The sequence below is a fragment of the Falco cherrug genome, chromosome 12, assembly GCF_023634085.1.
Source record: "Falco cherrug isolate bFalChe1 chromosome 12, bFalChe1.pri, whole genome shotgun sequence".
NCBI classification, from domain to species: Eukaryota; Metazoa; Chordata; class Aves; order Falconiformes; family Falconidae; genus Falco; species Falco cherrug.
In genome coordinates, this window is record NC_073708.1 from 11,393,751 (window position 1) to 11,419,783 (window position 26,033).

A 26,033-nucleotide genomic window follows, 5' to 3' on the forward strand; every position below is an offset into this window, starting at 1 on the left:
AGGTATTTAAAGAAGGAAAAATTATTGGATAGCTTAATCTGTCTTTGAAATCAGAAGAAAAGAGAAAAAAATATCCTGGTATATAATCTGTAAACTACAGATACACAGAGTTGGTCTTATGAATTTATTGTTCTGCATATGAGTTCTACTCCCAGATCCATACACAATTATCATCAAAAATCAAGGAGTGGAATAGACAAAAAATTTATTATGTGATTACTGTTTATTCTGTAATAACGTTGAACTATATACAAAAATACAGAAGGAGCCTTTTCCCACTATATTGAGTGCAAAGAAGAGCTTGAATAATGATCTCTAAGAACTGTGAGATCAGCCAATTAGCTGTAAACATTAGATAATTTATTTTTTTCAACTTTTCATCTGAAAGCTTGCACCTGAGTTATAAGCCTTAAGTTGTAATGCATCTACAGGTGTAACCACCACTTGTAACATTCTGTTGTGGATATGTAACTGACAGGTTTGCTGATGATGCATGAGGCAGAATTAAATAAATTTTATGTGGATTTTCTGCTTGCTATGGTAGAAGGTATTCTGAAAATACTTATTATATGCAGACAGAAGGAAAGTTGAGGAGCTCCTTTATATGCATTTATAATTTTTTTAACAGTTTTCTATAAAACACCATTTTATAGCAGCTATGATGCATAAGATAGATCCCTCAAACTGATCTTTAAAGAAAACTTCCGTTGAGAAAGATCACCAGTCAAATGGTAACAAATGCAATGCTGCTGGCTACACATTAGAAGAACAAGTAGAAGTAGAAATGTACTAGGCTTAGAAATACCAAATTTTCTCCCTCCATTGTAAACCATCAGGAGAGACCAGGAGGTCCAGCCAGGTTCTTTCCCAGGATCCTGGCTGTGCTGAGGCACTTCTAAGTGACTGAGACTAAACAGTTCTTCCACATTTGAGAGAGCATAATTTAAGCTCTGGCTAGACAGATAGATGGCAGATGCACATTCCTACTCACTGAACTTGCACCCATACAAAGATCAGACATAAGTGTCTTCTGATATAAATACCCTCTTACTCTATAAACACACAAACTTTCAGAAAAGATCCTACAATATACATTCTGCAGCAAAACTGTACTTTCCGAAATTTCAGTGGAGACATGTCAGCTCCAATATGCTTGTAACATATCCAGCTGTTTTGTACTCCATGCAGAACTACAGGTTTCTGTTGTCGTACATGGAAGTAAAGAAAGAATCTCACACCTCAGCAAAAAACTGCTTTTAAATATGTTCAAAATATACCTAAAATTCTGAAAAGTTGATTAAGGAGCATATATTCTAGATACGAACTAATCACTGGAAAGTAGATATGTTTCAGCATTTATTTGTTTTACACCTTCTCACAGCAATGACCATCAAAAGTCTTACAAAGGTTTCGGTCTCGAACCAGTAAGAAAGCACTTTCTCGGTGCACCAGTCTAACTGAACCAATAAAAAACGGAAGTAGAAAGAACAGTCTTTCTGTCCTTCATACCATCTTGGACTTCTTATAAAATGGTGTAATGCCCATATGAAGCTACATGCCAACCCTTTCTATGTGTCTGACAAAAAAGCATGGTTTTGAAAAGGACCCTATGTTGTAAAATTATATTGACTTCAGAAGTGCTGAGAAGCCAATGTTTCTATTGAAGCAGATGGTAAAAGCAAGCCTGTCAACCACAACTAAGAGAGGCTGTGGTATTACAATTTAATCCATACAGTGACTGAAAGTCATTGGTCAGAGGGGGACACAGTGAGGGCAGTTATCAGTGGTGCCAAAAGCACACCAGGAGCATGTCCCCATGGTACTGAATATCTCTAATGGGAAAGTGCTTTGAAAGTGTAAGCACTGTATTCAAGCTACTGATCTAGGCTTATTAATTTTACATTACTGAAGCTATGGTACTTCACTGACCAAGGTAGTATCTCTAAATGTAACCAACACGTAATTATGAAACCAGACCAGTGCTAGCTCAGAATTTTTTTGTGTTGTGCTCCATTACATGTATGGATAAGTCTAGTGCTGGCTCCCGTACGTATTTGGGGGGAATGCACTTTGTTACTCCTTGCTGTTGCAGAAAATGCGAAAGATCAACCTGGTGAAAGCCATCCTTAAGTGGACAGATTCTGGAAATGGACTTTGCTCCTCTTTCAGCACGAAGAAACTCATGTAAGCTCTAAATGATGTCTCTTAAAATGAAACACTGTCTCAAATTCCCCATACACACAACATAATAAAAAAGATTAAGCTAAGAATTTTGACTGTTTATAGAGAAATTTTTAGATTTTTTTAAACATATACTCTGTAATATAAAATCATACATAGCTGGGTAAAAAACTGTAAAAATGCTACTATGTGTGTTCATGTAAGCAATAGTAACAATTGCCTGAACAGAACTCTGGCTTAGGCAAGCTGCAGATGCTTGAACAACTGTTTTTATAATTCCAAAACTCCTTGATTTCCTTCGTTATTGCATTACAGGGTGTTTTCACCCTATTTAGCTTATTTTGCAGTCTAGAAGGGTCAATGTTAGGTCAGTATTTAATACGAGCTGGTATCTGTGGCTGTTGAGACCAGACATAATTACTGTAGGTGAGCTTGCCATTTTCTGCATGTTTACTGTCAGTTATCAAAATGCCTGGTGGTGAGCATGATGTTCTTTCTGTTCAGCTGCAGCTTCTATGCCTCATTCAACCAGGGATCATCACAGTGAGTTCTTAGGAAACAATCTTGTTAACTAGCTTACTTCAGTGAGAACTAGATACAGCTTTTTTGCAGCAGTTCAGTAAAATATTGAAGTAGGTTAGTGAAAAAAGGTAAGGCGCATTTACTACAGAGCACTTTTTATTGTAAAAAAAAAAAAAAGCAAAATTAGACCCAATTAAAAATGTCCAAATGCTACAGCGATAGAATGTTATGCATTCTGGTTCAAGTATTGTAGTCCTTATTCATATAAAATTTCCTCTCAAAGGGCCATAATACCAAATTTAATCCCAGGTAAATTCGTTATTGTTTAGAACTTGCAGCATTTGTCATTATGCAGTTGTGAGGCCATAAGACAAAGAGTAAAATCAGACCATTTGGTTAGCCACTAGCTAGAACAAACAACTCCTCTTGAATAAAGGACCCAAAGGGAAGACTGGAAAAAGCCATTATTTGTTTATTACCAAAAACATTTGGCAGCATGTAACAGTGGCTATCAGAAAAACAAGCTAGAGAAATAAAGTAACAGAAAATCACAGTGTCTTCAAAATGACAGAGCAAACTTTACAAGTGTGCTGACCCAAAGGCAGCCTGTCTGGCCACATGCATAGAGGTGGTTCAGCCTTTCCACACAGCAGCATCTCTCTTCACTGCCCCTTTCTGCACTCTCTTGTAACATACACATTCTTCCTCTATTTTTTTTTTCTCTCCCAGACATGATACTCACTTCTCAGACACTACTGCTCAGAAAATTCTGTATGTTAAGTAAGCTACCAAGTTACATTACAACCACTGTGCATTTATACAGACATAAGCATGACCATACTCCATACTACCAGAGACCAAAGACTCATGTAGTCTACTTTATCTGTCTCCAGCCCTGGTCAACAGCAGATCCCTAAGGCATACAACAAAAACGGAGCAATCAGGTGGTGTTTCCTGTGGATCTTTTCCTAGCCTCCAGTAGCATGTAGCTCATGGATTCCATTAACCAAGTACGTTTACATTTAATGCCCTCAAAATTTTTTCCTTAATGTTTCCCAAACTCCCATCAATTTTAAGTTTTCCAGGTTTTGCAGCAAAAAAAGTTACTCAGAGTAACGCATTTAATCTACTATCCACTACTTTCTGTAACCTAGATAAATAAAACCTACATTTTCTGGAATCTAGATTATTAACAGCTGTCCCCAAAGTCCCTTTGTGAACCTGACTTGGTCACCAGAGCGATCTTGCATATTTTTCTCTGTCTGGCCTATCAGTCAGAGGAAGGTGACCTTAGTACTCTTCGAATCTGAGTGACTTTTCTGCTGAGATTGCTTTCTTGGTGTGCATGTAAATTTCCTCCTTTCTCCCGTGTTTTTTCATCATCTGTACTTCCTTCCTTAGGCTGAGAATGATTCCCTTTCCCATGCATGCAGTTCTGTTTCCAAACCCAGTGTGTCAGGACCCCAGCAGTACCAGGTACTAGTTAACACTTTCATTTCAAGTACATTACTCTTTATATTTCAATGCATGATTTGCACAATGCCTGTTTTATCACCATGTAGTAAAGGAAGAAAAGCCAATATATAATAAAAACAATGGGGGGTTGGCCACTTACCAAGTGAAGATAAGACACAGTAAGGTAGATATTAAAATGAGGACCTGGTTAAACATTGCAGACTGTGTGCGCTGGATGGCTCTGTGAAGATCATTCTATATTAATGGAAAATAGGTGTTATATTTTGTTTTCAATTAATAAGGCATGAGCTGATTCTATAGAAGAATTATATAGTGCCTTGATAAAATGCAGTCATTCAAAACCACTCTAGAATTTGCTGATCATATAGAAGTCTGTGAAAGAGCCAGCTGTGATTCTGTGATTATTTAACTAGTTCTTTGTTCATCCTTGCACAAGCCTGATACTTTTGGAAGCTGCCCTAAGGTCTGTCTGCTTATGTCTAACTTACAAATTACAGGCTGCAAGGACCAATTAAGGCATAGCAGTTGAGTCCCCTGCAATTGTATATGAATGGAAGAGCAGCAAAAGAATTAGCTATTCCAACTTTCCCTGTTGGCACAGTAACAATTTCTACTAATTGAGATTTCACTTGATGTCTTAATTTTTGATAATTGTAATGCAGAAAGAAGTTTAGCAATGCTTGACCATTTGTATCATCTAAATACACATCTAGTTAGCTGTCTATTAAATCTGGACGGTGTACTGCACTGTGAAAATCCTACTAAAGACAATATACTAAAAAAATAGAAAGTCAAAAATAGTTATTTCCTTTTTCATACTTACAATCATATTCTCTAAAGCATGCTTTGCCAGCCAACAATTTAAAAATACAGGAATAAACAGGTTTCTTAGGACTGGCCAGAAAATCTGAAAGAAAAATTAACAAATTTGTTAAACGCTTTTCTATTCAAGGATAGAGCTTTTCTATTCAAGCAGCAATGAAACACTTGGGAAAAATACTTATTATTAATGTGTTTCTAATGTGAGATATGGCTTTAAATAATATTTTTTCTTCCTTTGTGATTAACTGTATGTAAGATAATTTGATAAAATAAGCACAGTCAATTTTCATTGCAGACACCAGATATTCTTAGATTTTTTTATCTAGCTAGTCTATTTTATTAATTGTGTTGTAGTTTGACTTAGAAGGTTTTGTTTTTATTTATCCCCTATTGGGGAGGAAGGGGAAACTGATCTGTATTATTACTTCATTCATGTAGCTAACTATCTTCTTCTTCTTGTTGACAGTTTTCTGTTCCCACAGACACAAATCTGTCATCCATATATGGTTCAAATTTACTTCAATAAAAATTAAAAGTATTTGGCAGCTATGAAAGTGCAATGTGCAAATGTATTAATTCAAATATGATTACCGTGATGATGAAAGGGACAGCATTAATTATTTCCAGGAGAAAGGGTATTCTCAGGATTTGTTCCCAGATATTTCCCTTCAATGAAAAGAAAAAAACCCATCATGTCACAGTAGGCTTACGTATAGTTCTGATGAGAAATATTTGTGATATTCCAATGTCACATAGGGAGTCTCTCCCACTAGCTGAATTTCAGAAAGACCATTCATCTCAGATTTAAACACATACGTCAAAAGTGAATATAGAATACAGGCCACTCTGGCCTATTTATCTCCTGTTTATCATAATGTACTGCACAGGTAAAAATATGTAATTTTAAACCTGTATTTTCACTAGAGCAGGTCTCTATTTCCATATGACCATATACTTCCTTGCTATGACCTAGTTAGTAACATAGCTCAAATGAAGATTTTTAATTGCATTAACTAGTCAACTCATTCTCTCAGCTAATGAGGACATGCATTTATCTCAGAGAATAATATGCTCCTGTTTTCTACTATTGCATTTTTAGGTACCTTGGAATCATACACAGACACCTTATCTCTGCTTTTTTGTTCTTCAAAGGTTAGTTTACTTTCATTTTTACATGCAGACTTACACACAGATAAGAAGTTCCTGTCCTAAGGAATTTATCTGTTTAATAACTCTCGTTTTCCAGTGACTCTTCATACAAGTAGCAGACTGCCTTGCTGGCAAATTCTTTTACCTACAACTATTTCTACTTCTTTTTCTTAGAAGACTCTAAATATTTAAAATCCTGCATTGCAATGCTATAGCTTGTGATGGTGCCAAAGCTTTCCTTACCTTAATGTTTATTGTCTTAAGAGTGTCTAAAAACTAGAGACAAAGCCCTAATACAGCCTAAGAGTTGCTTATCCAAAGGACATGACCTGCTCAGAAGATTTTACCATCAAATCAACTGTTTTGATTACTCTATGGACAGGTGGCTGTCCTATTATAGTCTATACTAATGTTTGTTATGAATGATGAGGCACTCTCTGTACATCCTTCTGATAGAACTTCGTGGCAAAACATAAAACAGAGGAGGAATGCAAATATGTTCTATTTTCCAAAGAAAAAATACCAGCTCATTTTCTCCTAATTTTGTTTCATTAGCCTCTGCATGTTAGTCACAAAGGTCTGGATATTTCTTTTATTAATTCTAATTCTGCAAGATCTTAACTTATTAAGAAATTAGTATTAAGAAGAGGAATGAAGTGAAATTACAGAAAGATTAGTAGACCAAGTCCTTTCTTTGCATTTGTCTTCTTTCATCTTTACGTTACATTTTCTCTTTCCCTATTGTTTTGGAAAAAGAAGTAAGGAAGACAATCTAGCGTGTAGTATTTGAATTAGGACTACAAGACCAAAGTTCTGTATTTCTGCCACAACCACTTCCTTACATTTCAAGGCTTTTTGGAACTTGAACCTGCTTACATTTAAATCAGCGTCCTTCCCACATATTTCAACAAAAGTGGTACTGATCTTTTTAATCTGCTTACTGCTAGCTACAGGATGGGGATAATACTACTTCTTTTCCACAACTGAGCAGTGACTGTGAATGACTAAATGTTGGGATGAAAATGCATACATTTAAAAAAGAAGGTATTTAAAATTCAGTGACTTACGGCTTTAGTAATTCTGTATATCAAGATTATTACAGGTGATGCAATAACAATGTAGTATATATCATGGCAATATTGAAAAAATGTGCAGTACAGCATTATATTTTCAGTTGCAAGGGCATCTTAATCTTTCCTGTTCAAATAACCATCTGATATAACCACTGAATATTAAATACAAGTGTTATAGCATATAAAACTCTTTTTCTGTTTTTAACTTTTCACATCTGGAAGCCATTGTACCTATGGGGCAGGGATTATTGTCTTCCATGTAATTGTACTTGGTGGGAGTTAGACATACTTGAGTAACCTTAAATATTTCATTTGATAAGCAGCCCTGCAAACAGAAATGAAATTATAAGACGGTAAGCTGAGGTTTTGTTTGTAGGAATAATAAAATCAAAAGAAAATCTGATTTTCCCAACTGACCCTTTTTGTGTTTTTACCAACTTCCTCATTTTTAATGCTAAGAGGTTTCTTTTCTGCATTATAGAAAAGAAATGTCACATAATTTACTTGTGCACACAAAATGCCTGTACAGATGTGCTCCAGGTACTTACTGATGTATGCAGCTGTAAATTCTGGCTTCTACATACAAATGCATCATGTCTTCTGCAAAACTGCATTTTGCATACGGTACTGGTAAGAGTAGCTAAGATTGCCTGTGTGCCAGTGATATAGTAGGACTGCCAGATCTATGTGATGAGTTTTGGCCGTGGAAAGTTCTAACGTATATAGCTGTCAGAATCTGGCCAAGGGCAAACCCTCATGTAATGGGTTACGCTGTGAGAATGCAGACTGTGAACCACTCATTCTTGGATCCAAGTGATCAGCAATGTAATACAGTGCTACATTCTTTGCATTCCTCACCATATAAAAACAAGAAGAAATGCAAATCAACTGTATCCTAGTAGCATGACACACTATTATACCCTCACTGTTCTGCACGTTGAATCACTTCTCAGATGTCATCCACCAGATATCGGAAAGGTAAATTCCATGGAGTATTCTCTCAAATGACTGCTTGCTTTATTTTACAGGTTATTTGTGAAATCCCAGCAATGTGGACACAAACGCAAACACAATCATCTTTTCCTTGTTTTCTTCCTGGCTCATCCTCTGACTTGTGCCTAAATTGCTTTTGGAAAAGCTTTTGCTTTGGAAATGTTGGCAAGAAGTTATCTGTCACAGACTTACATGAACCGAGACTCCCTTGGTCATCTTGGCAGTGCAGAAATGCCTTACAGTGAGCAAAGTAACTGCCACCTTGGCTTCCTGAGACTGCTGTAAAACTGGGGTAAATGGCTCTATCATGACATTTCCAGATTGTAACTACGAGGACAGGACCATAGAGAAGGAGGTGTTTGCATCAGGTGGATTGCCAAAGTGCATTTGAATACTATTATTCTTCTTACATTACTCTTATTCCTTTATGGGAAGTGGAAAGACAGCCTCATAAAATTACCTCAACTTCTGTGACAGGCATATGCAGCAAATCAGGATAGTAGAGCTTTACACTCATCGCACACTAGTAAGTAACTGCTCATGGGAGGTGACTTGACAATATTTCTCTCGTCTTCTGTACTCACTGAAATTGATGCAGACCACAAACATAATGGATGCCCATAAAATGCTGCCCAGTAAACTCAGGAACAATATAAATTGTGATTGCTCTTCGCTGTTTTGGCACTAGATGTGTTAATTTTGGATTGCTTCTGCCTATAACTGATTTGCACCTGTAATCTCCAACTAAACAGTATATGCTATAAGGATTAAGAAGAGTAATTTTTAGACAGTAGATAGTTTTAATTCTTTTAGCATTATTGGGCACTAAGAAAAATATTTATGCCATAATCACTTGATAAGCACACTAAAGTACAACTTCTAACTCCAGTGGTGGTTCTGATAGCTACTTAATGTCAATAATTCAAAAATCAAGGGGGGGGAAAAAAAAGATTTTGCTACAAGATATTTTTAGCTTTAGAAACCAAGTCTTTTCATATTCACTTTGATAAATCACTTCTTTCTCCTGAAGATACTAAAAATGTAGAGTACCTAAAACTCACTGGAACAGCACATAACAAAATGTAATGAAAAAAACTGAGTAAAAAGTTTAGGAAAATATAACTTTTTAAGGAGAATGCAAATACAAAAATATAATGTATTCACACCAGATGATTTCAAGACATTTTGCAAAGATGTTCCAATAGCATCAGAGAGATGGATAACACAAGTATGTAGGTATTGAATGAAAAAAAAAAAACCAAAAAGTACTATCTTGGCTTAGTTTTTGGTGTGCAGTTTTAGAGGCATGAAACTTGAGTTACAGATACTGAGGAGCTACAGCATTGACATCAATGACAATCGTGTCCATTGCATTACGGATAGACATATAAAACTGCACTTGAAAAATCAGTATCTAAAAATCAAGGTCACATTTGAGAATGTTTTCAAATTACAACGGAAAAAAACCCAGAAACTTCATTTCTGACTTCCACTCTCTAGATATTAGTGTTTGCATATAAATTTGGGAAACATGACTAGGGCTGCCTGTGACAATAGGCTGTCCTCTGTATGTGTGGTTTTCTTAATTTCCTGCTTGTACATCAGTGTGGGCATAAGTGCAGGCACATGAATTTTACATTGAAACATTTAACTTACTTTTTCTGATGACTTACACCTAAAAGTAACTAGAATTACTTACCTTGTAGCTTAAATAACTCAGCAGCAGAGTTTCAAAGAGACTTATTAAAGCCACAGAAACCTTAAGTGATAAAATATACGTATTAATACTGGCTTCTAAAGAATATATGACATTAAGCACTACAATGAAAAGTAAAAGACAGTAAAAAACAGCTTTTTCACACATCCTCTGAAGCCATCTCAGCTAACAGCATTCAGCATGAAGCTTAAATATTGTTATTTTTCTGACTAAAGCAGCGGCTGTGACTTGAGTCTCATTGCTCTTTTCCAAGTTTAACACTCCAGAGAGCCTGCAGGATGGCCTTTCCATGGTTTTTAGACAGCTCCGTACATAGTCTGCCAGATTGTTTCTCAAGTTTCAGTTGTCTGTTCCTAAAAGGTAGCAAGATCTTTTCAGAAGACAGAGAAAGAGAAAGCTGTAAATAATGGAAGTTAGTCAGCTCTTTACTTTTCTGAAAGGTTATTATGAATGTGCGGAAAAACAAACACTTTTCTGACTGTGTACAATTCAGAAAGCTGAAAACAGCAAAAAAATGATACAGATTAATAGTTATTGATTTTAATATTCAAATGCAACTGAGCTCAACTTACCAGCCTTCACTAAGATTATATGTAGTATACATATTATGTAATTGAAAAATATACCAAAACGGTGAAAAATCTACTTAAAACTTTATGCGTATTACATAACCACAAAACTTACTTAAATCCTCTGCATAGCAAATATTTCTATTTTAATGTATATTGTGGGAATATTCTATCAAAGAGATACACAAATTCAGCTGGAGCCTGAAGTCAAAGAAGCCTCAGGATTTCTAATTTTAAACCAATGCTCACTACTACTGAAAACTCAGAAGAGTACACTACTTTCACTCTCAATATCATTATCTAGTTTTGAAAAAGATGCTGTGAATTGGAAAATTATTCAAATATGTAACCAAAATATATTAGTTTCTCCAAGTAAGTATTACTGTTTTACATAAACTCAGGTTATACTTAAAAAAAATATACCTTTGTTTGCAGCTATTGTATATACCTTACTGTGAATGCAGGCATATATATACACATGCATACACATACGTATAAAGTCCTATGTTTATCAAATAAACTTACTGGAGAAAGACCGTAACCATAAGCAAATAAATCTCTCAGTATTTAATTAAACTGAATACAGTAATCTGAATGTCTAAGTCAAAATTTATTCAAACTATGCATACTTTGAACAAGAGATTGAAAGGTCTTTTCATCTCTTAGTAAAATTGTGTATTACATAGAGGTACAAACCACAGTAATGGCATTGCGCTAAGCATGGTGCAAGAATATAATGGTAGAACCATTCTGGAAGCTTAAGGAATTCTTACTAGAAAAAAGCATTTCACAAGGAGAATTCCCACATCACTGTCCACAAGTCAAAAAAGCATTCCTTAAACTGAGCAGGATCCAGGAGACTGTGGATTGAGCCACTAACTTCAAAAGACCTCCAGGACCCCCAAAAGCACTGATGTAGTGCACCTTTTGTGACATACTCCTCTGAACATGTAGGCTTCTATACCATGAAGTAACTTTAGCTTTCTAATGTATTTAACAAGAAAGCCCATGAAGCATGTCAAAAACTAGTCATAAGCAATTATGAAATTTAAACTCATCATTAGAGCAGTGAATACTTGACTCAAAAGAGCTCGATAATCCTAAGACAAAAGGGTATCTAATTCTACAGTATTTTGTTATAAGCTTTAATACTTTATAAATATATTGTGAAGTCATATAAATTCAAATCAGTTAGCTCAGATCAGCTTATCTTTACTTTGTGCTTTTGTTATACTTGGCCATCAAGTAGACTTCTTTGTTAATACCAACTTTTCCAAGTACCCTTTAACACCACTAAAATGCTATTCATCAATATTGTCTACACTTATTAAATGGAAATAGTTAAATTGGCCATTTACATATACATATACATATACATACCTGTAATCCCCATAAAGGCAAGCTTCGATTCACCCAAATAATAGGAGACCTGTTCAATATAATGAGAAAATAAATATGAAATTAATCAGAATCTAGTTAGTGTTTTGAATAAAATCAAGAGGAAAAAAGTTTGTACACGTGAATGGAAATTAGAGCAGCCTTATCTTTTAAACAAATTCTCAGTAATAAAAGTTTTAAATCAGTAGTTATCTACTGAGTATTGACATTTGTATTTCTAATCTAGAGCCAATCATTGAGTTCCCATGGGAGTAATCCAACACCCAGTGACAACAAAATCTGTTCCTGGCTTCAGTGGCTGCTAGTTCATCCTTTATGATTCCAGAAAGAATAAATCAAGTTGTGCTTTTGATTCTAGAGATGCAGAGGAATAATATTTTGTGGTAGGAAAAAAATTTGACAATTATTTTGCCTGAAGTTTTTGCTCTCTGTGTAATGACACAAATAGTACATAACTCATAGGGGCTGTCATATCTTGGAAAAATCTCGTGTCTTAGGATTTACTAAATTCAAGATTAATAGGCACTTGATACAGTACTACTGGGATCTGGCACACTCAATGGCACAGTACCTTACTGTCACTCATTTATTGGCAGTCATAATTGTTTTTTAAATGGGGGGGGGGGGAGGAGTTTCAGCAAGGTATAAGCACTGATGGAATTCAGATCTTATAAGAACATCCAATCCAGCAGTTCACTTATGCAACCACAGAAACAATTACAATATTAAAGGCAGCTTTGAATAATCAGGAACACGGAAGTAATTGCTTGAGAGTTATGGAAATGTCACTATTATACCTTAAAATGTCCCCATTCCAGACGGAAATGGATATGTCTTTCTGTTTTTCTCCCCTTCCCACCATTACGTGGACTTTTGGTTTGCTTTTTCAAAATAGAAACTCACCAGTCAATCATTCCAGGTGTGTAGTTTTGATTAGAACAACTCCGGTTTAACTCCTTACTGAAAGTTGTCATGCCATCCATGCAAAGTCCATTTTCATTAGCAAATGTATATGGGAACACGATCATAAAAACATATGAGAGGAAAGGGATATTAATTACATTATGAAGTGTTTTATAAAATGCATGTGATAGTTTGAAACCCTAGGCAATGTATATAGACATTTTTAAAAGTAAATTAACTTCTAGGAAGTAGTTTGTATGTATTCCATATCTACAGATAAAGAATTATGAAGCATATTGGGTTATATTTTTTAAAGATTTTTCAAACATGTTTCAATTTAAAAACAAAACAGCTGAAATTATTCTTTAACAAGCTGAACTAAGCACACAATAAATACTAAGATCAAGACAGCAGAAATCCTATCACATGGACAGGCTGGGATAGAAAGAGCGTCAGGAAAGATAGGGAAGATTGCATCAAACTACACTTTATATCCTTATTTGAGTATGTGGTGAGGGCTGGAGATTCATGCAGCATTAATTCAAGAAAGAAACTGGTGACATCTATTTAAAAAAATAGCTGCTATGTACATGTGATGTTCTCTTGCCTTGAATTGCTGGCACAAATCCTCCCTTCAAAAGGTGATATAAGGATGTGAGAATATATATTTAAGTAATGAAAAATATCCTTGTTTAACCTTGGCAAACAAGGTCAGCAGAAAAGGATTTGCAGACCACAGATTAGTAATAGCTGTATTTTTTACCAACGATGAGTGGGACAGGTGCTAAATGGTGTCCATTAATAAGGATGCTTTATGTATTAAGCTCTTCCCTGCACACCCACTGTGCCTGAAGGAGTAAATGTAAGGTACTAACTTGTGTAGTAATTTCTGAAAAACAGGAAATAAATTTGCATCCCTCCCAGAACTGTCACTTTAAAAACAACCAGGTGATAATGTTTTCTGTGGCCATGCTCTCAACAAATTGAGTAGTTTCTTTCATCAGGCTGTGACACAGTATCTAAAAAGGATTATTTTTAATTCATAACAGTGCATTTGTAAGAACGCATTATGGCAGTAGTTTAGGTATAAAGCCCTTGGGATCTCTACGGGTAAAAGCATTAACATTAACAGGGTACCATTTGGGCACAGGGCTGATTTGTCTGGCATAGCTTCTAAGACTGGGGTCTTGGTGAGCATGCAGAAATGACTCACCTGAAACTTCTCAGCCAGACAAATGTTATACAGAGACAGAATCTCTTAAATGTACCACAACACAATATAAGGGAATAGTATATACAGAAAATACAAATTCTGGTTGGTGAATTGTTCAACATTTAGATTGAAGGAACAGACATGTCAGGAAACATCTGGGGAATTAAGCTGCCTGCAAGATGCAGAAATATCTTTGCATATGAATACAAAAGTACTGAAGTATACCCGTGGCAGAAGTGATGATATTCTAATCTGTACTGTGTACCCCACATAACCTTGCAATATAATATGCTCATCTGGGCTCACTAGTATTCTTACAACAAAACAGTATCAGAAACTATCATTAGCTGTAAAATTTCAAGTCCCTGAGTTGCTGTGTTACTATGTCTAAATTTCTAAGGATGGATTTTCTCTTCTCCATCACAAAGGTTTTGCAAAATCTTTACTGCTCGCTTCCTCCCTGCACATTTCCTCTCATTGAAGAGACATTCTCAGATACATGCAGAGACAAAAAATATCTTTCGCTTTTCCAGGAAGATTTTTTTTCTGGCCCTTTTTCAAATGTTCTAATTTCTTACAATAAATCTTGACAAAAATTTTCTCAAATGCATCTTCTGTACTTTCAATTCACACATCCTTCTCTCATGCACTGCTGAGTAAAGCCAATACCTTGCTTTGGACTCTGTTCTTGTAAAATGTAGTATTTCTCCTGTGTACTAGATTTTTTATAGTATTACTCTTATCAAATTTAACTGATTTTCAAATATTAAAATTGGAACTCATACTTTTGTCCTTTGTTTAACATTGTGTGAGGAGTGCTTGTTCTGTTATCCTAAGCTTAGCATTTTCATCTGTGCTTTGCTTCTTTCAGGATTTAAGGCCGACAGAATCAAATGAAGTGAAAGCAAGTAAGTTAATAAAATGCGGTGCTTATTAGCATTTGGAATTGAGAAGATGCAATATATCCAGGATACAAATACAACTGAAGTACAATTGAATAAATTATCAATATAATTTCTTCTACAACTGGTTGATTGTATAACACATGGGGGCGGGGGGGGGGGGGGGGGGGGGAGGGAGCAGAGTACCCAATGACCCACATAGAATGCCACACTGACAACTGTAGGTGTGCAAAATCACACATTATCACCATAGATCAGCATGAGCATGGAATACACTTTTGGCCTTTCTGTTTTCTAAGTGTTTAGAGAAGGCAGGGGACTAGAAAATTATCATCAATGTCATCTCCATGAAAGCTCAGTTTCATGTATTTGTCTGTTTCTGGGATCTGGGGTTTTAAGTAAAATTATTCAAGTAAAATCCAAAGTAAAATTATTTAAGTAAAATCCTAAAATCATTGTTGCATAAACTGGCAACAAATATTTGTGATTTTTATAAATATAAACATAATATATAGAAATGCTATGTAATAATACAATCAAAAGATGTAAGTTTGCACAACTGTATCTGACACACTGTATCTGGGCAGTCAGGATTATTTTAGCAGTAAAGTGAAAAAAGAATATTGTTATTTTAGTTCTTATTTCCATTCGCGATGTAAGACTAGCTTTATAATTCTTCCAAAACATCTGTAAGACATAAAATCAAATCCCTGTTGACAGAATATCAAACATTTATTAATTACATTAATTCGTTTCTTATAAGTTAAACAATGCTTTAAGAGCAAAAATAATTAAAAAAAAACCCACAACACAAAAAAACCAAACCAACAAACAAAAAAGAAACAAAAAAAAATCAAACACATTACCATCCAACTCCTTGTGTAGGATCATCCAGGAGCACACGAATTATGTATAAGAAACAGCTTAGTAGCTTGAGAGAGAAATTGAATAATCGTATCCTCAGACCTATTTTAAAAAGAAAAGAAAACACAGACATAAATTCAGGTTCTTTACAGATTCATCCACTTTACAGATAAAACTAAAAGGAACTAGAAAAGCCATGCTGTAACAAAGCAAAGGTCAATCTAGCCAGTAACCTGTCCCTGATACTGGCGATCGCCATAGCATACAGAATGTAAGAATAAGCCTGTCAGGCACAAATACACCTTTCGAGCTTCGAGGAATCCCTGGGTTAAGACTCAAGTCTGTCTTAATACAAAGAACTACTCAGTGATTTGTCTGAACCTAGCCTATGCCACTCATCTTTCCTGAGGCCATTCTTTGGGTCTTCCATAGTTTTACAAGTCCACTTTCTTGAAAGGGGAACCAGAACTACATACGGTACTTGAGATGCAAGATTCAGCAACATGAAGAAGGCATACTTTCAACCATAGGCAGAGGATATACAATGGCAATTTTTTTAAATATTAATATTTTAAAGTCTTCATGGAGTAGCTTCTCATACAGAACATATTAATACTACCCCAACTTACACATATTAAACCGTAGCTATTTCATGTTGAAGTTGCATAATTACATGTCCAAGAATCCAGGCATTTGAAAGTCATGCTGAATGCACAACTGAACTGAATCAACAACTTGTTCTACAGACCATATGAATATTGAAATGTTCTCGCTGAAAAGATACATCACAAATACTATCACAAAATATTACAGTATTTCCCACAAACATAGGTCCAAAGACAAGATTCCTTCAAAGGGATCCGCATGGACACTTGCTTCTATCACATGGGCAATTTATTTCAGTGCTTACTGGAGCCATCATCTACTACAGTGGAGCTTCACTGTATTTTAATCAGATTTTGCAGTCATTAGAGGATTAGAGTTTAGATTTTCAGTCTTGCTATTAAATTCACTAGTCTTAAAATTTTGCCTATGTAAATATTTGTATCTAACTCTTGGGTTTAAGTTTTTGTTCACCAATTAAGTTAAAACTGTCAATTGACTAAAGTTAAGTGGGGGGAGGTCACTTTAGGCATCAATTTTTTCCAGTCTTGTGAACTGAGAGTCCAGTTCTGCATGATGAACCCTTCTGTCCAAAGGAGAATTCTACTGACCAAGCCTTACAAAGGTGTGACTTCATTTGCGCCTAGTCATAGTAAAGATAATATATTTTATTGTTTGTTGCAAATATGTTAGCAGGTCTGCTGAACTCAATGTAATTACTTCTATGGCTTCAGAACTACAGCTTTATTGTATATACCCAAAGCTGTATGCATACATTCCCTTTGGAGGAAAGAATCACAATTACCTTATGGTAATATTACATACTTTTTCACTTTACTCAGTCCCAAGTTCAAAACGAACACCTTACAGATAAAACTGATAAATCTCCTTTTTTATCTACTAGTTCCCCTCCCATTAAAATGCAACCTAAAGAAAACACAGAAAAATAGGAAACATTTTTAAATATTCTACCATGCAATTGCTGAAAGAAATCTTAAAGCTCATTACACAACACTGCTTGCTACTTTTAACTGTGAAGTTGCAGTTATGACACGAGATCTGGATGGACTTTTACAGCACCTTGTCATCTGTAAACTAGGGATTAAAATCCTGTGGTCCCAACCATGAGAAGCCCCACAGCTGTTATTGGCAGTTAGGTTTGTGAACATTAACCTAGCGGATCCTGCTGCCCTGTCAAGAGTCATTAGCCAGAGACTATTTATTCCGCAACATGAGTGAAGATGTTGAAGTAGTAAACGGGGTGAGAGGCTATAGAAGGTAGAAAAGTGTGTTGTCATGCTAGGAAGACACCTTTTCTTGGACAATGCTATGATCATTTTTTTTTGCAGCTTTTTCGAACTGTTGCTGAAGAAAACATGAGTTCTTTGTCTGTACTAACCCTTTTGTGCAAGTCTGCTAGAGTATGAATGGTTGCCATAACAACTAGACTATTACAACAGGAAAAGCAGATAATGTTAAAAAAAATAAATGAAAAAACACCTCACCCCAAATAAAAAAGCCCACCAGGATTTCTTTTCCTCACCAATTTCATGCTGTCTAACTTTCTTAGATAAGTATAAAAGTCTGCTGTTTCTTTCTTCTGTTTTTTAGCTCTGTAAATGTTAATCCTAGAGTGAAACACTTCTTTTCTGCATTGATAATGACCTGGTTTCTAATTATGTGTTGGTTTAGATGCCCAAAGAAAATGGTGCTTTTCAACTACATCCATAAAAGGTACCCATGATCCTGCCTGCTGCCTTAAATTCTTAAGTCTCAAATTTTAGTCCTGACAAATCTAGAACTACTTAATTATTCACATATTGAAGTTCCATCAGTCTATTCCAGGCTATGCCTAAACGCGCTTCAGACTCTGGGTATCCCCACAGGAATGGCTGTTCCTGACAGAATATCGGGCAGGGTTTTCACACCAGACATTTTCATATTAGGGTTCTTGTTAGTGTAGATATAAAGGGCGTGTCAGGGACTGGGTTATATATAAAGTAAGGCAATAGGATAGGTCTGGTACCGTGTGTGATTGGGTCAGTTACTACAATGGAAGCACGGAAGAACAGGCTTCAAGTCTATCCTGTTCCAGAAGGTCACCTCTCCTAGTTCTGCATGCCTCAGCCTTTAGACATAGGATGTGCTGTCAGAGGGAGTAGGATTAGTCATCCCCACCAATGCTTTAGTAATTAATGTAGGACTACCAAATAAGTACTGTCTCTCGTGGAAGTCTTCTGTAACCTCATAGTTGGGGGTGTCACCTATGAGTTGGAAGAAACACATTTATTCCACTATCACGGGGATACAGGATTTCAAATACGGGAAGGAGGGGACAATCACTAGAGCAAGTATTTAAAATAAGTTTTTGTTTATTACTCTGTTACAAAGAAAGCATTTCATATTTCTTTTTGCTGGTTATTTTCGTCTTCCACTTTACATGCTGTCAGTGGATCAACACGGTCTACTTAACTTCTTTTTTTCCATTTGCAGCCAGATTGTTCAAGTAGCAGGGTCATTTGCACAGAGTATCTCTGTTTTGACACTGGTGTCTGAAACTTGTATTCAGATACAACAATCATACACTGTTACCCACTTATGTATTGTTTAATTAGACCGTAATTTCACTGTGTCCGTGTAACCACAGTGTCACATCCTTTGTCTTCTTTAAAGAACAAATTGATAATAACAGTTCAAAATCTGTTCTGTGAAACACATGTAACTACATCAGACATTAATGCTTCCTTCTCAGTTTGGACAAGTATTTGCTCTTTTTTGCAGGAATTTTTAAGTACAGTAATACAGTTGCTGACTGACTTTCACTTTTATTACAAATTCTTAATGCTTCCCTCAGAAGCATTTTCAGAGATTAATCCTCTCATTTACAGAGCTGATCTAAACCAAAGCAACAGTGACAGAGATGGCAGCAGAAGATTTTACGATCATCTTCCATTATTCCTTTCCCGTAAGTCTGTAACATATTTTTGTTTTTTAGGAAAAACCATCTCAGTAGCAGCTTGCTTGGGAAGTTAGATCAAAATATACTGTTTATGATTTATATCCTGGTGGTGGTTCTTTCATTCCCTCTCCTCCAAACTGAAACGTTGCTTATTTTTTCCCTTTGAGACCTACTTTATGCTGTGATAATACAGTGTGTGATCTTGGCAAGTACAAGTAAGTCATACCAATATGTCATCTCCCCCCTCCCCCCTCCCCCCCCCCCTTTCTTTCTTTGGCAGAGGGCTGGCTGACACCTTTGTAAAAAGCTTTTCATGCATTGGTTGAACTCGATTAGACATCTGCAGAAGACTGAGTGGAAGCTAGGATGACATTAGACATGCATGGAGGCTTGTTTTATCAGTTTACAGAAATACTTCCAAAATTAGAATAATGAATTAAATGCTTGATATTTCATGCTACCAGTCTGCACATGATTTGCATCAGAATAGTATTTGGTAGAAATTTCATATAAATTCTAGAGTTGACTGTTAGTTGAAAAAATCACATGATATTACACTCTGATGTGTTAAATTCACTTCTGAAGTCTTAGTGGTTAGCAAAAACTGTTTGGTGAACACGGGTAGTTTGATTTAGTTATCTGAAAATACGCTGATACTACTGACAATTACTTTCTCAATTACAGCAATTACATCTTTTGTATGTGAAGGAAGGTTTTCAGCGCTCTCACAGACACCAAAAAAGATCTAAAGGGCAGTATCTTTATCAACTCCCTCTTACCTCTGGGCAACAGAATCCTCTAATTTCAATGGAGGACTGAATGAGTGGCAGGCTACTATCTGAACAGCAGGATTTTGGAGATGGTATTTTAGAGGACTCTGGTTGTGAGTATTTGGACAAGAACACAGATTATTTTAGAGGATTCTGAATGCAAGTATTTGGACATGAACCAAGATCTGCATAAGCAGAAGGAGTGTTTGACTGCACTTACCAATTCTGAACACTCCGATTTGAGGATTTTTTTTTTTATTTTTTCACTCAGCACAGTAATAATTCTGCTGTATTTCCTCTTTGATTCTCCTGAAAATTGTCTTGTTTAAGTTCCAGCTGTTGGTTAAGCTTCTTCTATCATGAAAACCAGTAGCAGTGCTTGGGTAACCTGTGGGATTCTAGTGGGAAATGCCATGCCCACGCCATACGGTGCTGTAAGTACAGTAAGCACCCTCATTCTCCAACTTACTTTCCATGAACCAGCTGCATAATTCAACAATAGATAAAACATCTCATCTCTTAAATTTTCCGTGAAGTCCTCTCCTGAGGACCTGTCAGGAATGAAGGTGCCCATAATGACAGTGTCTCTACTAGCTGTGCAGGACGAACTCATTACTGTGTTTTTATTTGTTAATCAAAACCAACATTCTTCTAAAAAATCTACCTTGTACTGTATGGTATCACTGCATAGGAGAATTCATCAGAATCTGGATTTTTCCAGCAATCATCAAGCAAGCCAAGAAGGAAAATTCCTGTGCTACTTGTCTGTAGCATGAATCCATCTCCAACAAGATGAATTAACAGTTGTTTTACACTCTCTTGCTTTTTTCAAATAAAATTCCACATCATTCATCTCCTTTGGACCCATATATCACACTTACCCAATCATAACCTAATAGAGATGTCCCAGTATAGTAACTTATGACAATTCTGTTAATGTGCTTAGCCAGAAGGGTATGCACTTGGCAAAGGAAAGGCTATAAATTCATACTAATTAATGAACTTCTGGTTTAATTTTTGTGCTGATGATCATAAATGTATCTATTTTTAGATGCACAGAGTCTGCCGTTCTGCCATCAAAATAGGTAACTGTATATATGTGGGTTTTTCTAACTTTGTTAAGATCTTAAAGTAGGGAAAAACATTCTTTCATGTAAGCCAGAAGGTACTGTTTGGAACCTTCCCACCTTATCAGTGAAAAGCGATTTAGAATGAGTCAGGTCATAACTTTATAAATGTTGTAAGTAAACAAAACCACGTCAAATTCTTGTTTTGTGGACTAGATCAGAAACTAAAAAAAACTATTTATTGCTTACACCTTCTGACTGCCTTTCTAGCCAGGAGTAATGCTCTTTTCTAGTGTAGGATGCTTTTTCTGTTTTATTTCTTACTCCATTACACACTATATCAACAATGTCGTAAGTCAAAGGCTATAAAGATACAAAATACTTAGACATGTAAAGTCACAGGAGAAAAGTAGAAGAGAACTAAAACCATTTGAGAAATTACAGTGCAATTAATTACATTTAAAATATAAATTCAGTTAAATTCATTTATTTCTAATGAATCACAAAATGGTTGAGTTGGAAGGGACCTCTGGAGGTCATTTTGTCCAACACCCCCTGCTCACATAGGGCCACCTCGAGCTTGTTGCCCAGGACTGTGTTTAGACAGTTTTTAGTATCTCTATGGAGAAAGACTCCTCAATCTAGATGCAAAACCTCATTTTTGGCAACACAGACTTGTAAACATAAAATGGAGTATGAAATTGTACTTCACACATCTCCTTTCTTTGTTCTATGCATACGGAGGTTTTGTACACATTCTTTTCATATTGGCCAAAATGCAATAACAGAGCTCTAAAGTGTGCTAATACAGAGTAAGAAACTTCTTTCAAATAAAAAGTATCATTAGAAAATAATTTTACCAACCAAATCTAGTTAAATCTATAAAAAATGTAAAAAAACCTATGTCTCATCTGAAGTTTAGAAGAGAATATAGTCTAAAGGCTATCCACATCATTTAGTAGCAGAGGCAGTCCTCTGCTTTCTAAGGTATTTAGGCATCTGAATTGAGATTAATTTTCCCCTGTGTGTCTATGTAGGTGTAATAAATAAAGCTTTCCCCATGGATTAACCTCCAGCAGCTTTGTTAAACCCAATTTTCCAGCTCAAAACAGGCAAATAAATCCAAAGCCCAAACTGAAAATACCAGTTATTCACAGCACAGTGCCTTTTTTTTTTTCCTCAGGAGAATTTTGCTTCTTAAACTTGGAAAGTTAGAGAAGCTTAACCAATAAAAAGCTAGCTCTTACTGAGAGAAGGTCTGATGCTCTGTTACTGATAGAAGGTCTGATGCTCTGTATTATTTTAAAAAACTTGATCCAGTCTCCCAAATTTTGTTTTGTCTGGGTTTTTTTAGATTGAGACACCAAAAAAGTAAAGTCCTTCCTTTTTTTCTTTTCTGTCCTTTTCCCAGACACAAAGCTATGGGACTATCTTAATTGTATTACAAAGGCCAATATGTATTCTTTCTATTCTAAAAGCTTTATGTATAAAACTATTGCAGTTTTAGTTCCTTACAGATGTAGGCAAACGGAGGTAAATTCAATCCTGCTACACAGAGGAAAATTGAGGGCAGTTACTGCTCTTCTCAGCTATGACCTCAACTGGTATAATCAAGTTTTCATAATATACCATGCTTCTATTCCCTTTGACCAGCTGCATGGAGGTATATAAAAAGATATCTTAATTCATATTATGGCCTATGAAATGCTTATGTCAATGAAGATATCGTTAAATCAGACTAAAGAGAAGGACCACCTTTCTGAGGTACCACATTCAGAAGAAGGAGGTATGTTGTCCCCATTAGTTTCCTTTCCAAATTGATTTTCATAGTACACAGTAAGTTTGAAATTTATTTAGGAATACTTAATAAAATTGAACACTTCAAAAAGCTACGTACTTCTGCAGATTTTTTTCCTCCAGCATCTTAGAGGCTCTTTGCTTTCCTAGACATACAATCATGAGTTGTCAGTGAGCACTGCAATGTCAGATCCATGCAAAATGGTCAACTTGATCATGATACAGGAATAAAATCAAGTCACTAAGTATTTGAACCTATGCAGTAAAGCATGTTGGTTTTAAGTTTAAGTAACACTTGCTGAATTTGTTTTGGATATTATGTAAAACTGACTCCTCTACAGGGTAAAATTTTAGCTCAGAAGAGAATGAATGATAACTTTTCTGTTGCCTTCAATGGAATTGGATTCTACTCAAAGTATCACAATTATGCTTAACAGAAATTAATCCAACTGCTTACTTGATCTTTGGTTTTTGATGAAGAAGAGCTTTAGTCTCTCTTTAAATGTATTTTCATTCATATAGAATTCAACTTGCACCCTGAAATATAAAAGGAAGTATTAGAATTGAATATGAAAGATAATAAGTTATTTTTTTCAAAATTATTATGCTAATCACCTGTTCTTTATATATAACTGGAGGAACATATAGAGAGTGTTCAGTAAAGAGCTCACTTGAATTTGAATGCGTAATGTTGAAAGATTAAAAAAAACCACAACCAACCACCCAACAAACTAAAAAATTTTAGTTTATCCCCTTTACATGCAGAATCATTTTCATAGTCTTTGGATACTCTACACTGCAAAATCAGAAGCATCTATGGTTTTCATATTGTCATTGGAAGACTATTCTTATATCTGCATATTTGTAAGGGAGATTTCCTTGATATTCAGGTTAAACCTTCCATCTCAGTTTAACTCCATTCCTGTAAAATTGGCATGTCAATGATCCTTCTTTTTTTCTGTCTTGTTTGTATCTCTACTAAGTGTTCATTTCTCAGCCAAGTGTTCACTTGTTTGTATCCATCTTTCGTAAAATGCTCATGCACCAAACAAGCCACCCTCTCTGAACTTCGCTTTTGTCACAATGGCATACTGAGACCTGAAAGCAAAGCTATGTTGCAAACATACACTATCGTATAGAAAACAGCTCCCCTTCCTCATTATATTAAAGCAACAGTAACATCTTTTCCCTTCCTTCCTCCTGAATTTGCCAGGATGTACTTCATGTTTCTGCTCCTCAATTCAGTCCGAGTACAACCCATGCAATAGTTCTACAGACTAGAAGAGAGAAAAAACTGTTTCAGGGGCTGGCAAGGGGAAAAGGTATGCATTAGTTGTATACAAAAACTTAGGCCATTCCACACTTGTGGAGCTGCACCACACAGCATTAGTTAGTTCCATTTCCACTGAAGTCCCTGCTCTACCCAACTGACTGGTCTCCCTCGCCAATCCCAGTTCTCCTCCAGCAGTGAAACACTTTACCCCAGCAGAATTTCTGTGCCTTCCTGAGAAATCAGTGCTCAGTTTGAGAACTGCTCTACTGTTGCTAAAGAATTAAGCAACATCACAAAAGTGAGTTACTTCCTTCTGGCTTGCTCTGTATACCATCATTTGTTGCAAAACTGCATGTACCTTTTGTTTGTAGACATACTTGATCTTTGAGCATTTCTTTTCAGCAGTCTTTCCTTCATCAAATGACTGTACTTCAATTACTTGCTCTTATATGTTTTTCAAGCAAGATCCTGACTTTAATTTTTCCCTTCTTGCATGTGAAGCCTTCGCTGAAACAATTTTTGTATAATCTTACCTAATCTATAGTCTCTATCTTCCTCTCATACTTGTCTAATACTGCATATTTCTGTACACTTGTGGAACTGGAGGATTATTTTGTTATGGGCCCAGACTGGATGACATCGTGGGTAATGCAGTTTTTGCATGCTTGCTTACTTATCACTTTGTAGGACAGGGACAGCAAGTCATGAAAAGGCGGCTCCCTATGACTTACTCAGTGAGGTCAGTTAATTTTAGCTAGTCACTTTGCTTTGGTGTGGCGTACTGTAGTGTTCCTTGTAGAATGGATAATTACATGGTTTCCTATTCAGAAGAAGAAAAAACATAACCTTATTTTTAAGAATCTGTATTGGAACCAAGCTCTATAACTTACAGAAGTTCAAATGCATTTCTGTGTAATGACACCTCTGACACAGTGGTAAGAGCAACCCCTAGCCCAGACCAGATTCCTGCCCTATCCAGCTCTACCCTTTCTGTGGTAAAGAAGTTTAAGCAGTTGGAATTAATGAGGAGGAACCCACCTACCCCCTGCTTTTTAAACTAAGAGTAGCTGCAGCTGCATCTTCCAGAGAGCTTGGGCCCAGAGGAATGTCCTAGAAACTTCTACCAAACTTGAGGAAAAACCCATCAGATGAAGAGTAACTTGTTTTGGGGCTTTTCCTGAGCTTATATATGAACTAAGTGTTGTGCTGTTCAAGACTGCAGGAGTTGTTGCCATCAACAGTGCAGTTTCGACAGTCGGTACCCCTAAGGCAAGTTAAGGAAGCATGTCCAGGGGTTTACTGTTATGTGAACAGGTTTGTGGGGCCCTGAGCTCTGCCTCAGTTCTTCTCTGCACATTTCCCAGGGTACTTACTGGCTGTCATTAATGCAGTGACAATTTTAGTGGGAAACACTTCCCATGATTTGGCAGCTGCCACATGCTAAGTGTATATACTTAATCTTCAAGGACATGTTTCAGTAAGTAAACAAAGTGGCACAAGCTATTGAAGTAAGGGATGTTATTTAAAAGGTGCACAGTATCAGCGATCTTTTTTACACATTTTAAACTAATTTTTGAGCAAGAAAATTACAGTAGTCACTGTGAAAGAACAACATGTTAACAGTAAGCCATGATTTAATGATAATGAGGAAAGAGGATGTGGGAGCTAATCACCCTCCTATCACTAGCATTATGAATTGCTCTGATAGCCTTCTAACAGCTGTCTACTTTTCTTTTCTTAGCAACCTGCGCTCAGAGCAGACTGGGATTCCACAGAGCTGCA

General features: G+C 36.0%; 1 protein-coding gene across 6 annotated transcripts in view; it reads right to left on the reverse strand.

Annotated features, from left to right (window-relative positions):
- The window catches only part of KCNT2 (potassium sodium-activated channel subfamily T member 2), a 147,445-nt gene that overhangs the window by 89,142 nt on the left and 32,270 nt on the right, over window positions 1-26,033 (reverse strand). For all 6 annotated transcript variants that reach the window (XM_055724388.1, XM_055724389.1, XM_055724386.1 and 3 more), the window contains 8 exons: window positions 23,436-23,515; window positions 15,785-15,884; window positions 12,804-12,860; window positions 11,883-11,931; window positions 9,916-9,975; window positions 5,593-5,667; window positions 5,003-5,086; window positions 4,319-4,413 (listed from right to left, as the gene is read on the reverse strand). In XM_055724388.1, coding sequence (XP_055580363.1) covers window positions 4,319-4,413; window positions 5,003-5,086; window positions 5,593-5,667; window positions 9,916-9,975; window positions 11,883-11,931; window positions 12,804-12,860; window positions 15,785-15,884; window positions 23,436-23,515 — 600 coding nt within the window. The remainder of the gene's footprint in view (window positions 1-4,318; window positions 4,414-5,002; window positions 5,087-5,592; window positions 5,668-9,915; window positions 9,976-11,882; window positions 11,932-12,803; window positions 12,861-15,784; window positions 15,885-23,435; window positions 23,516-26,033) is intronic.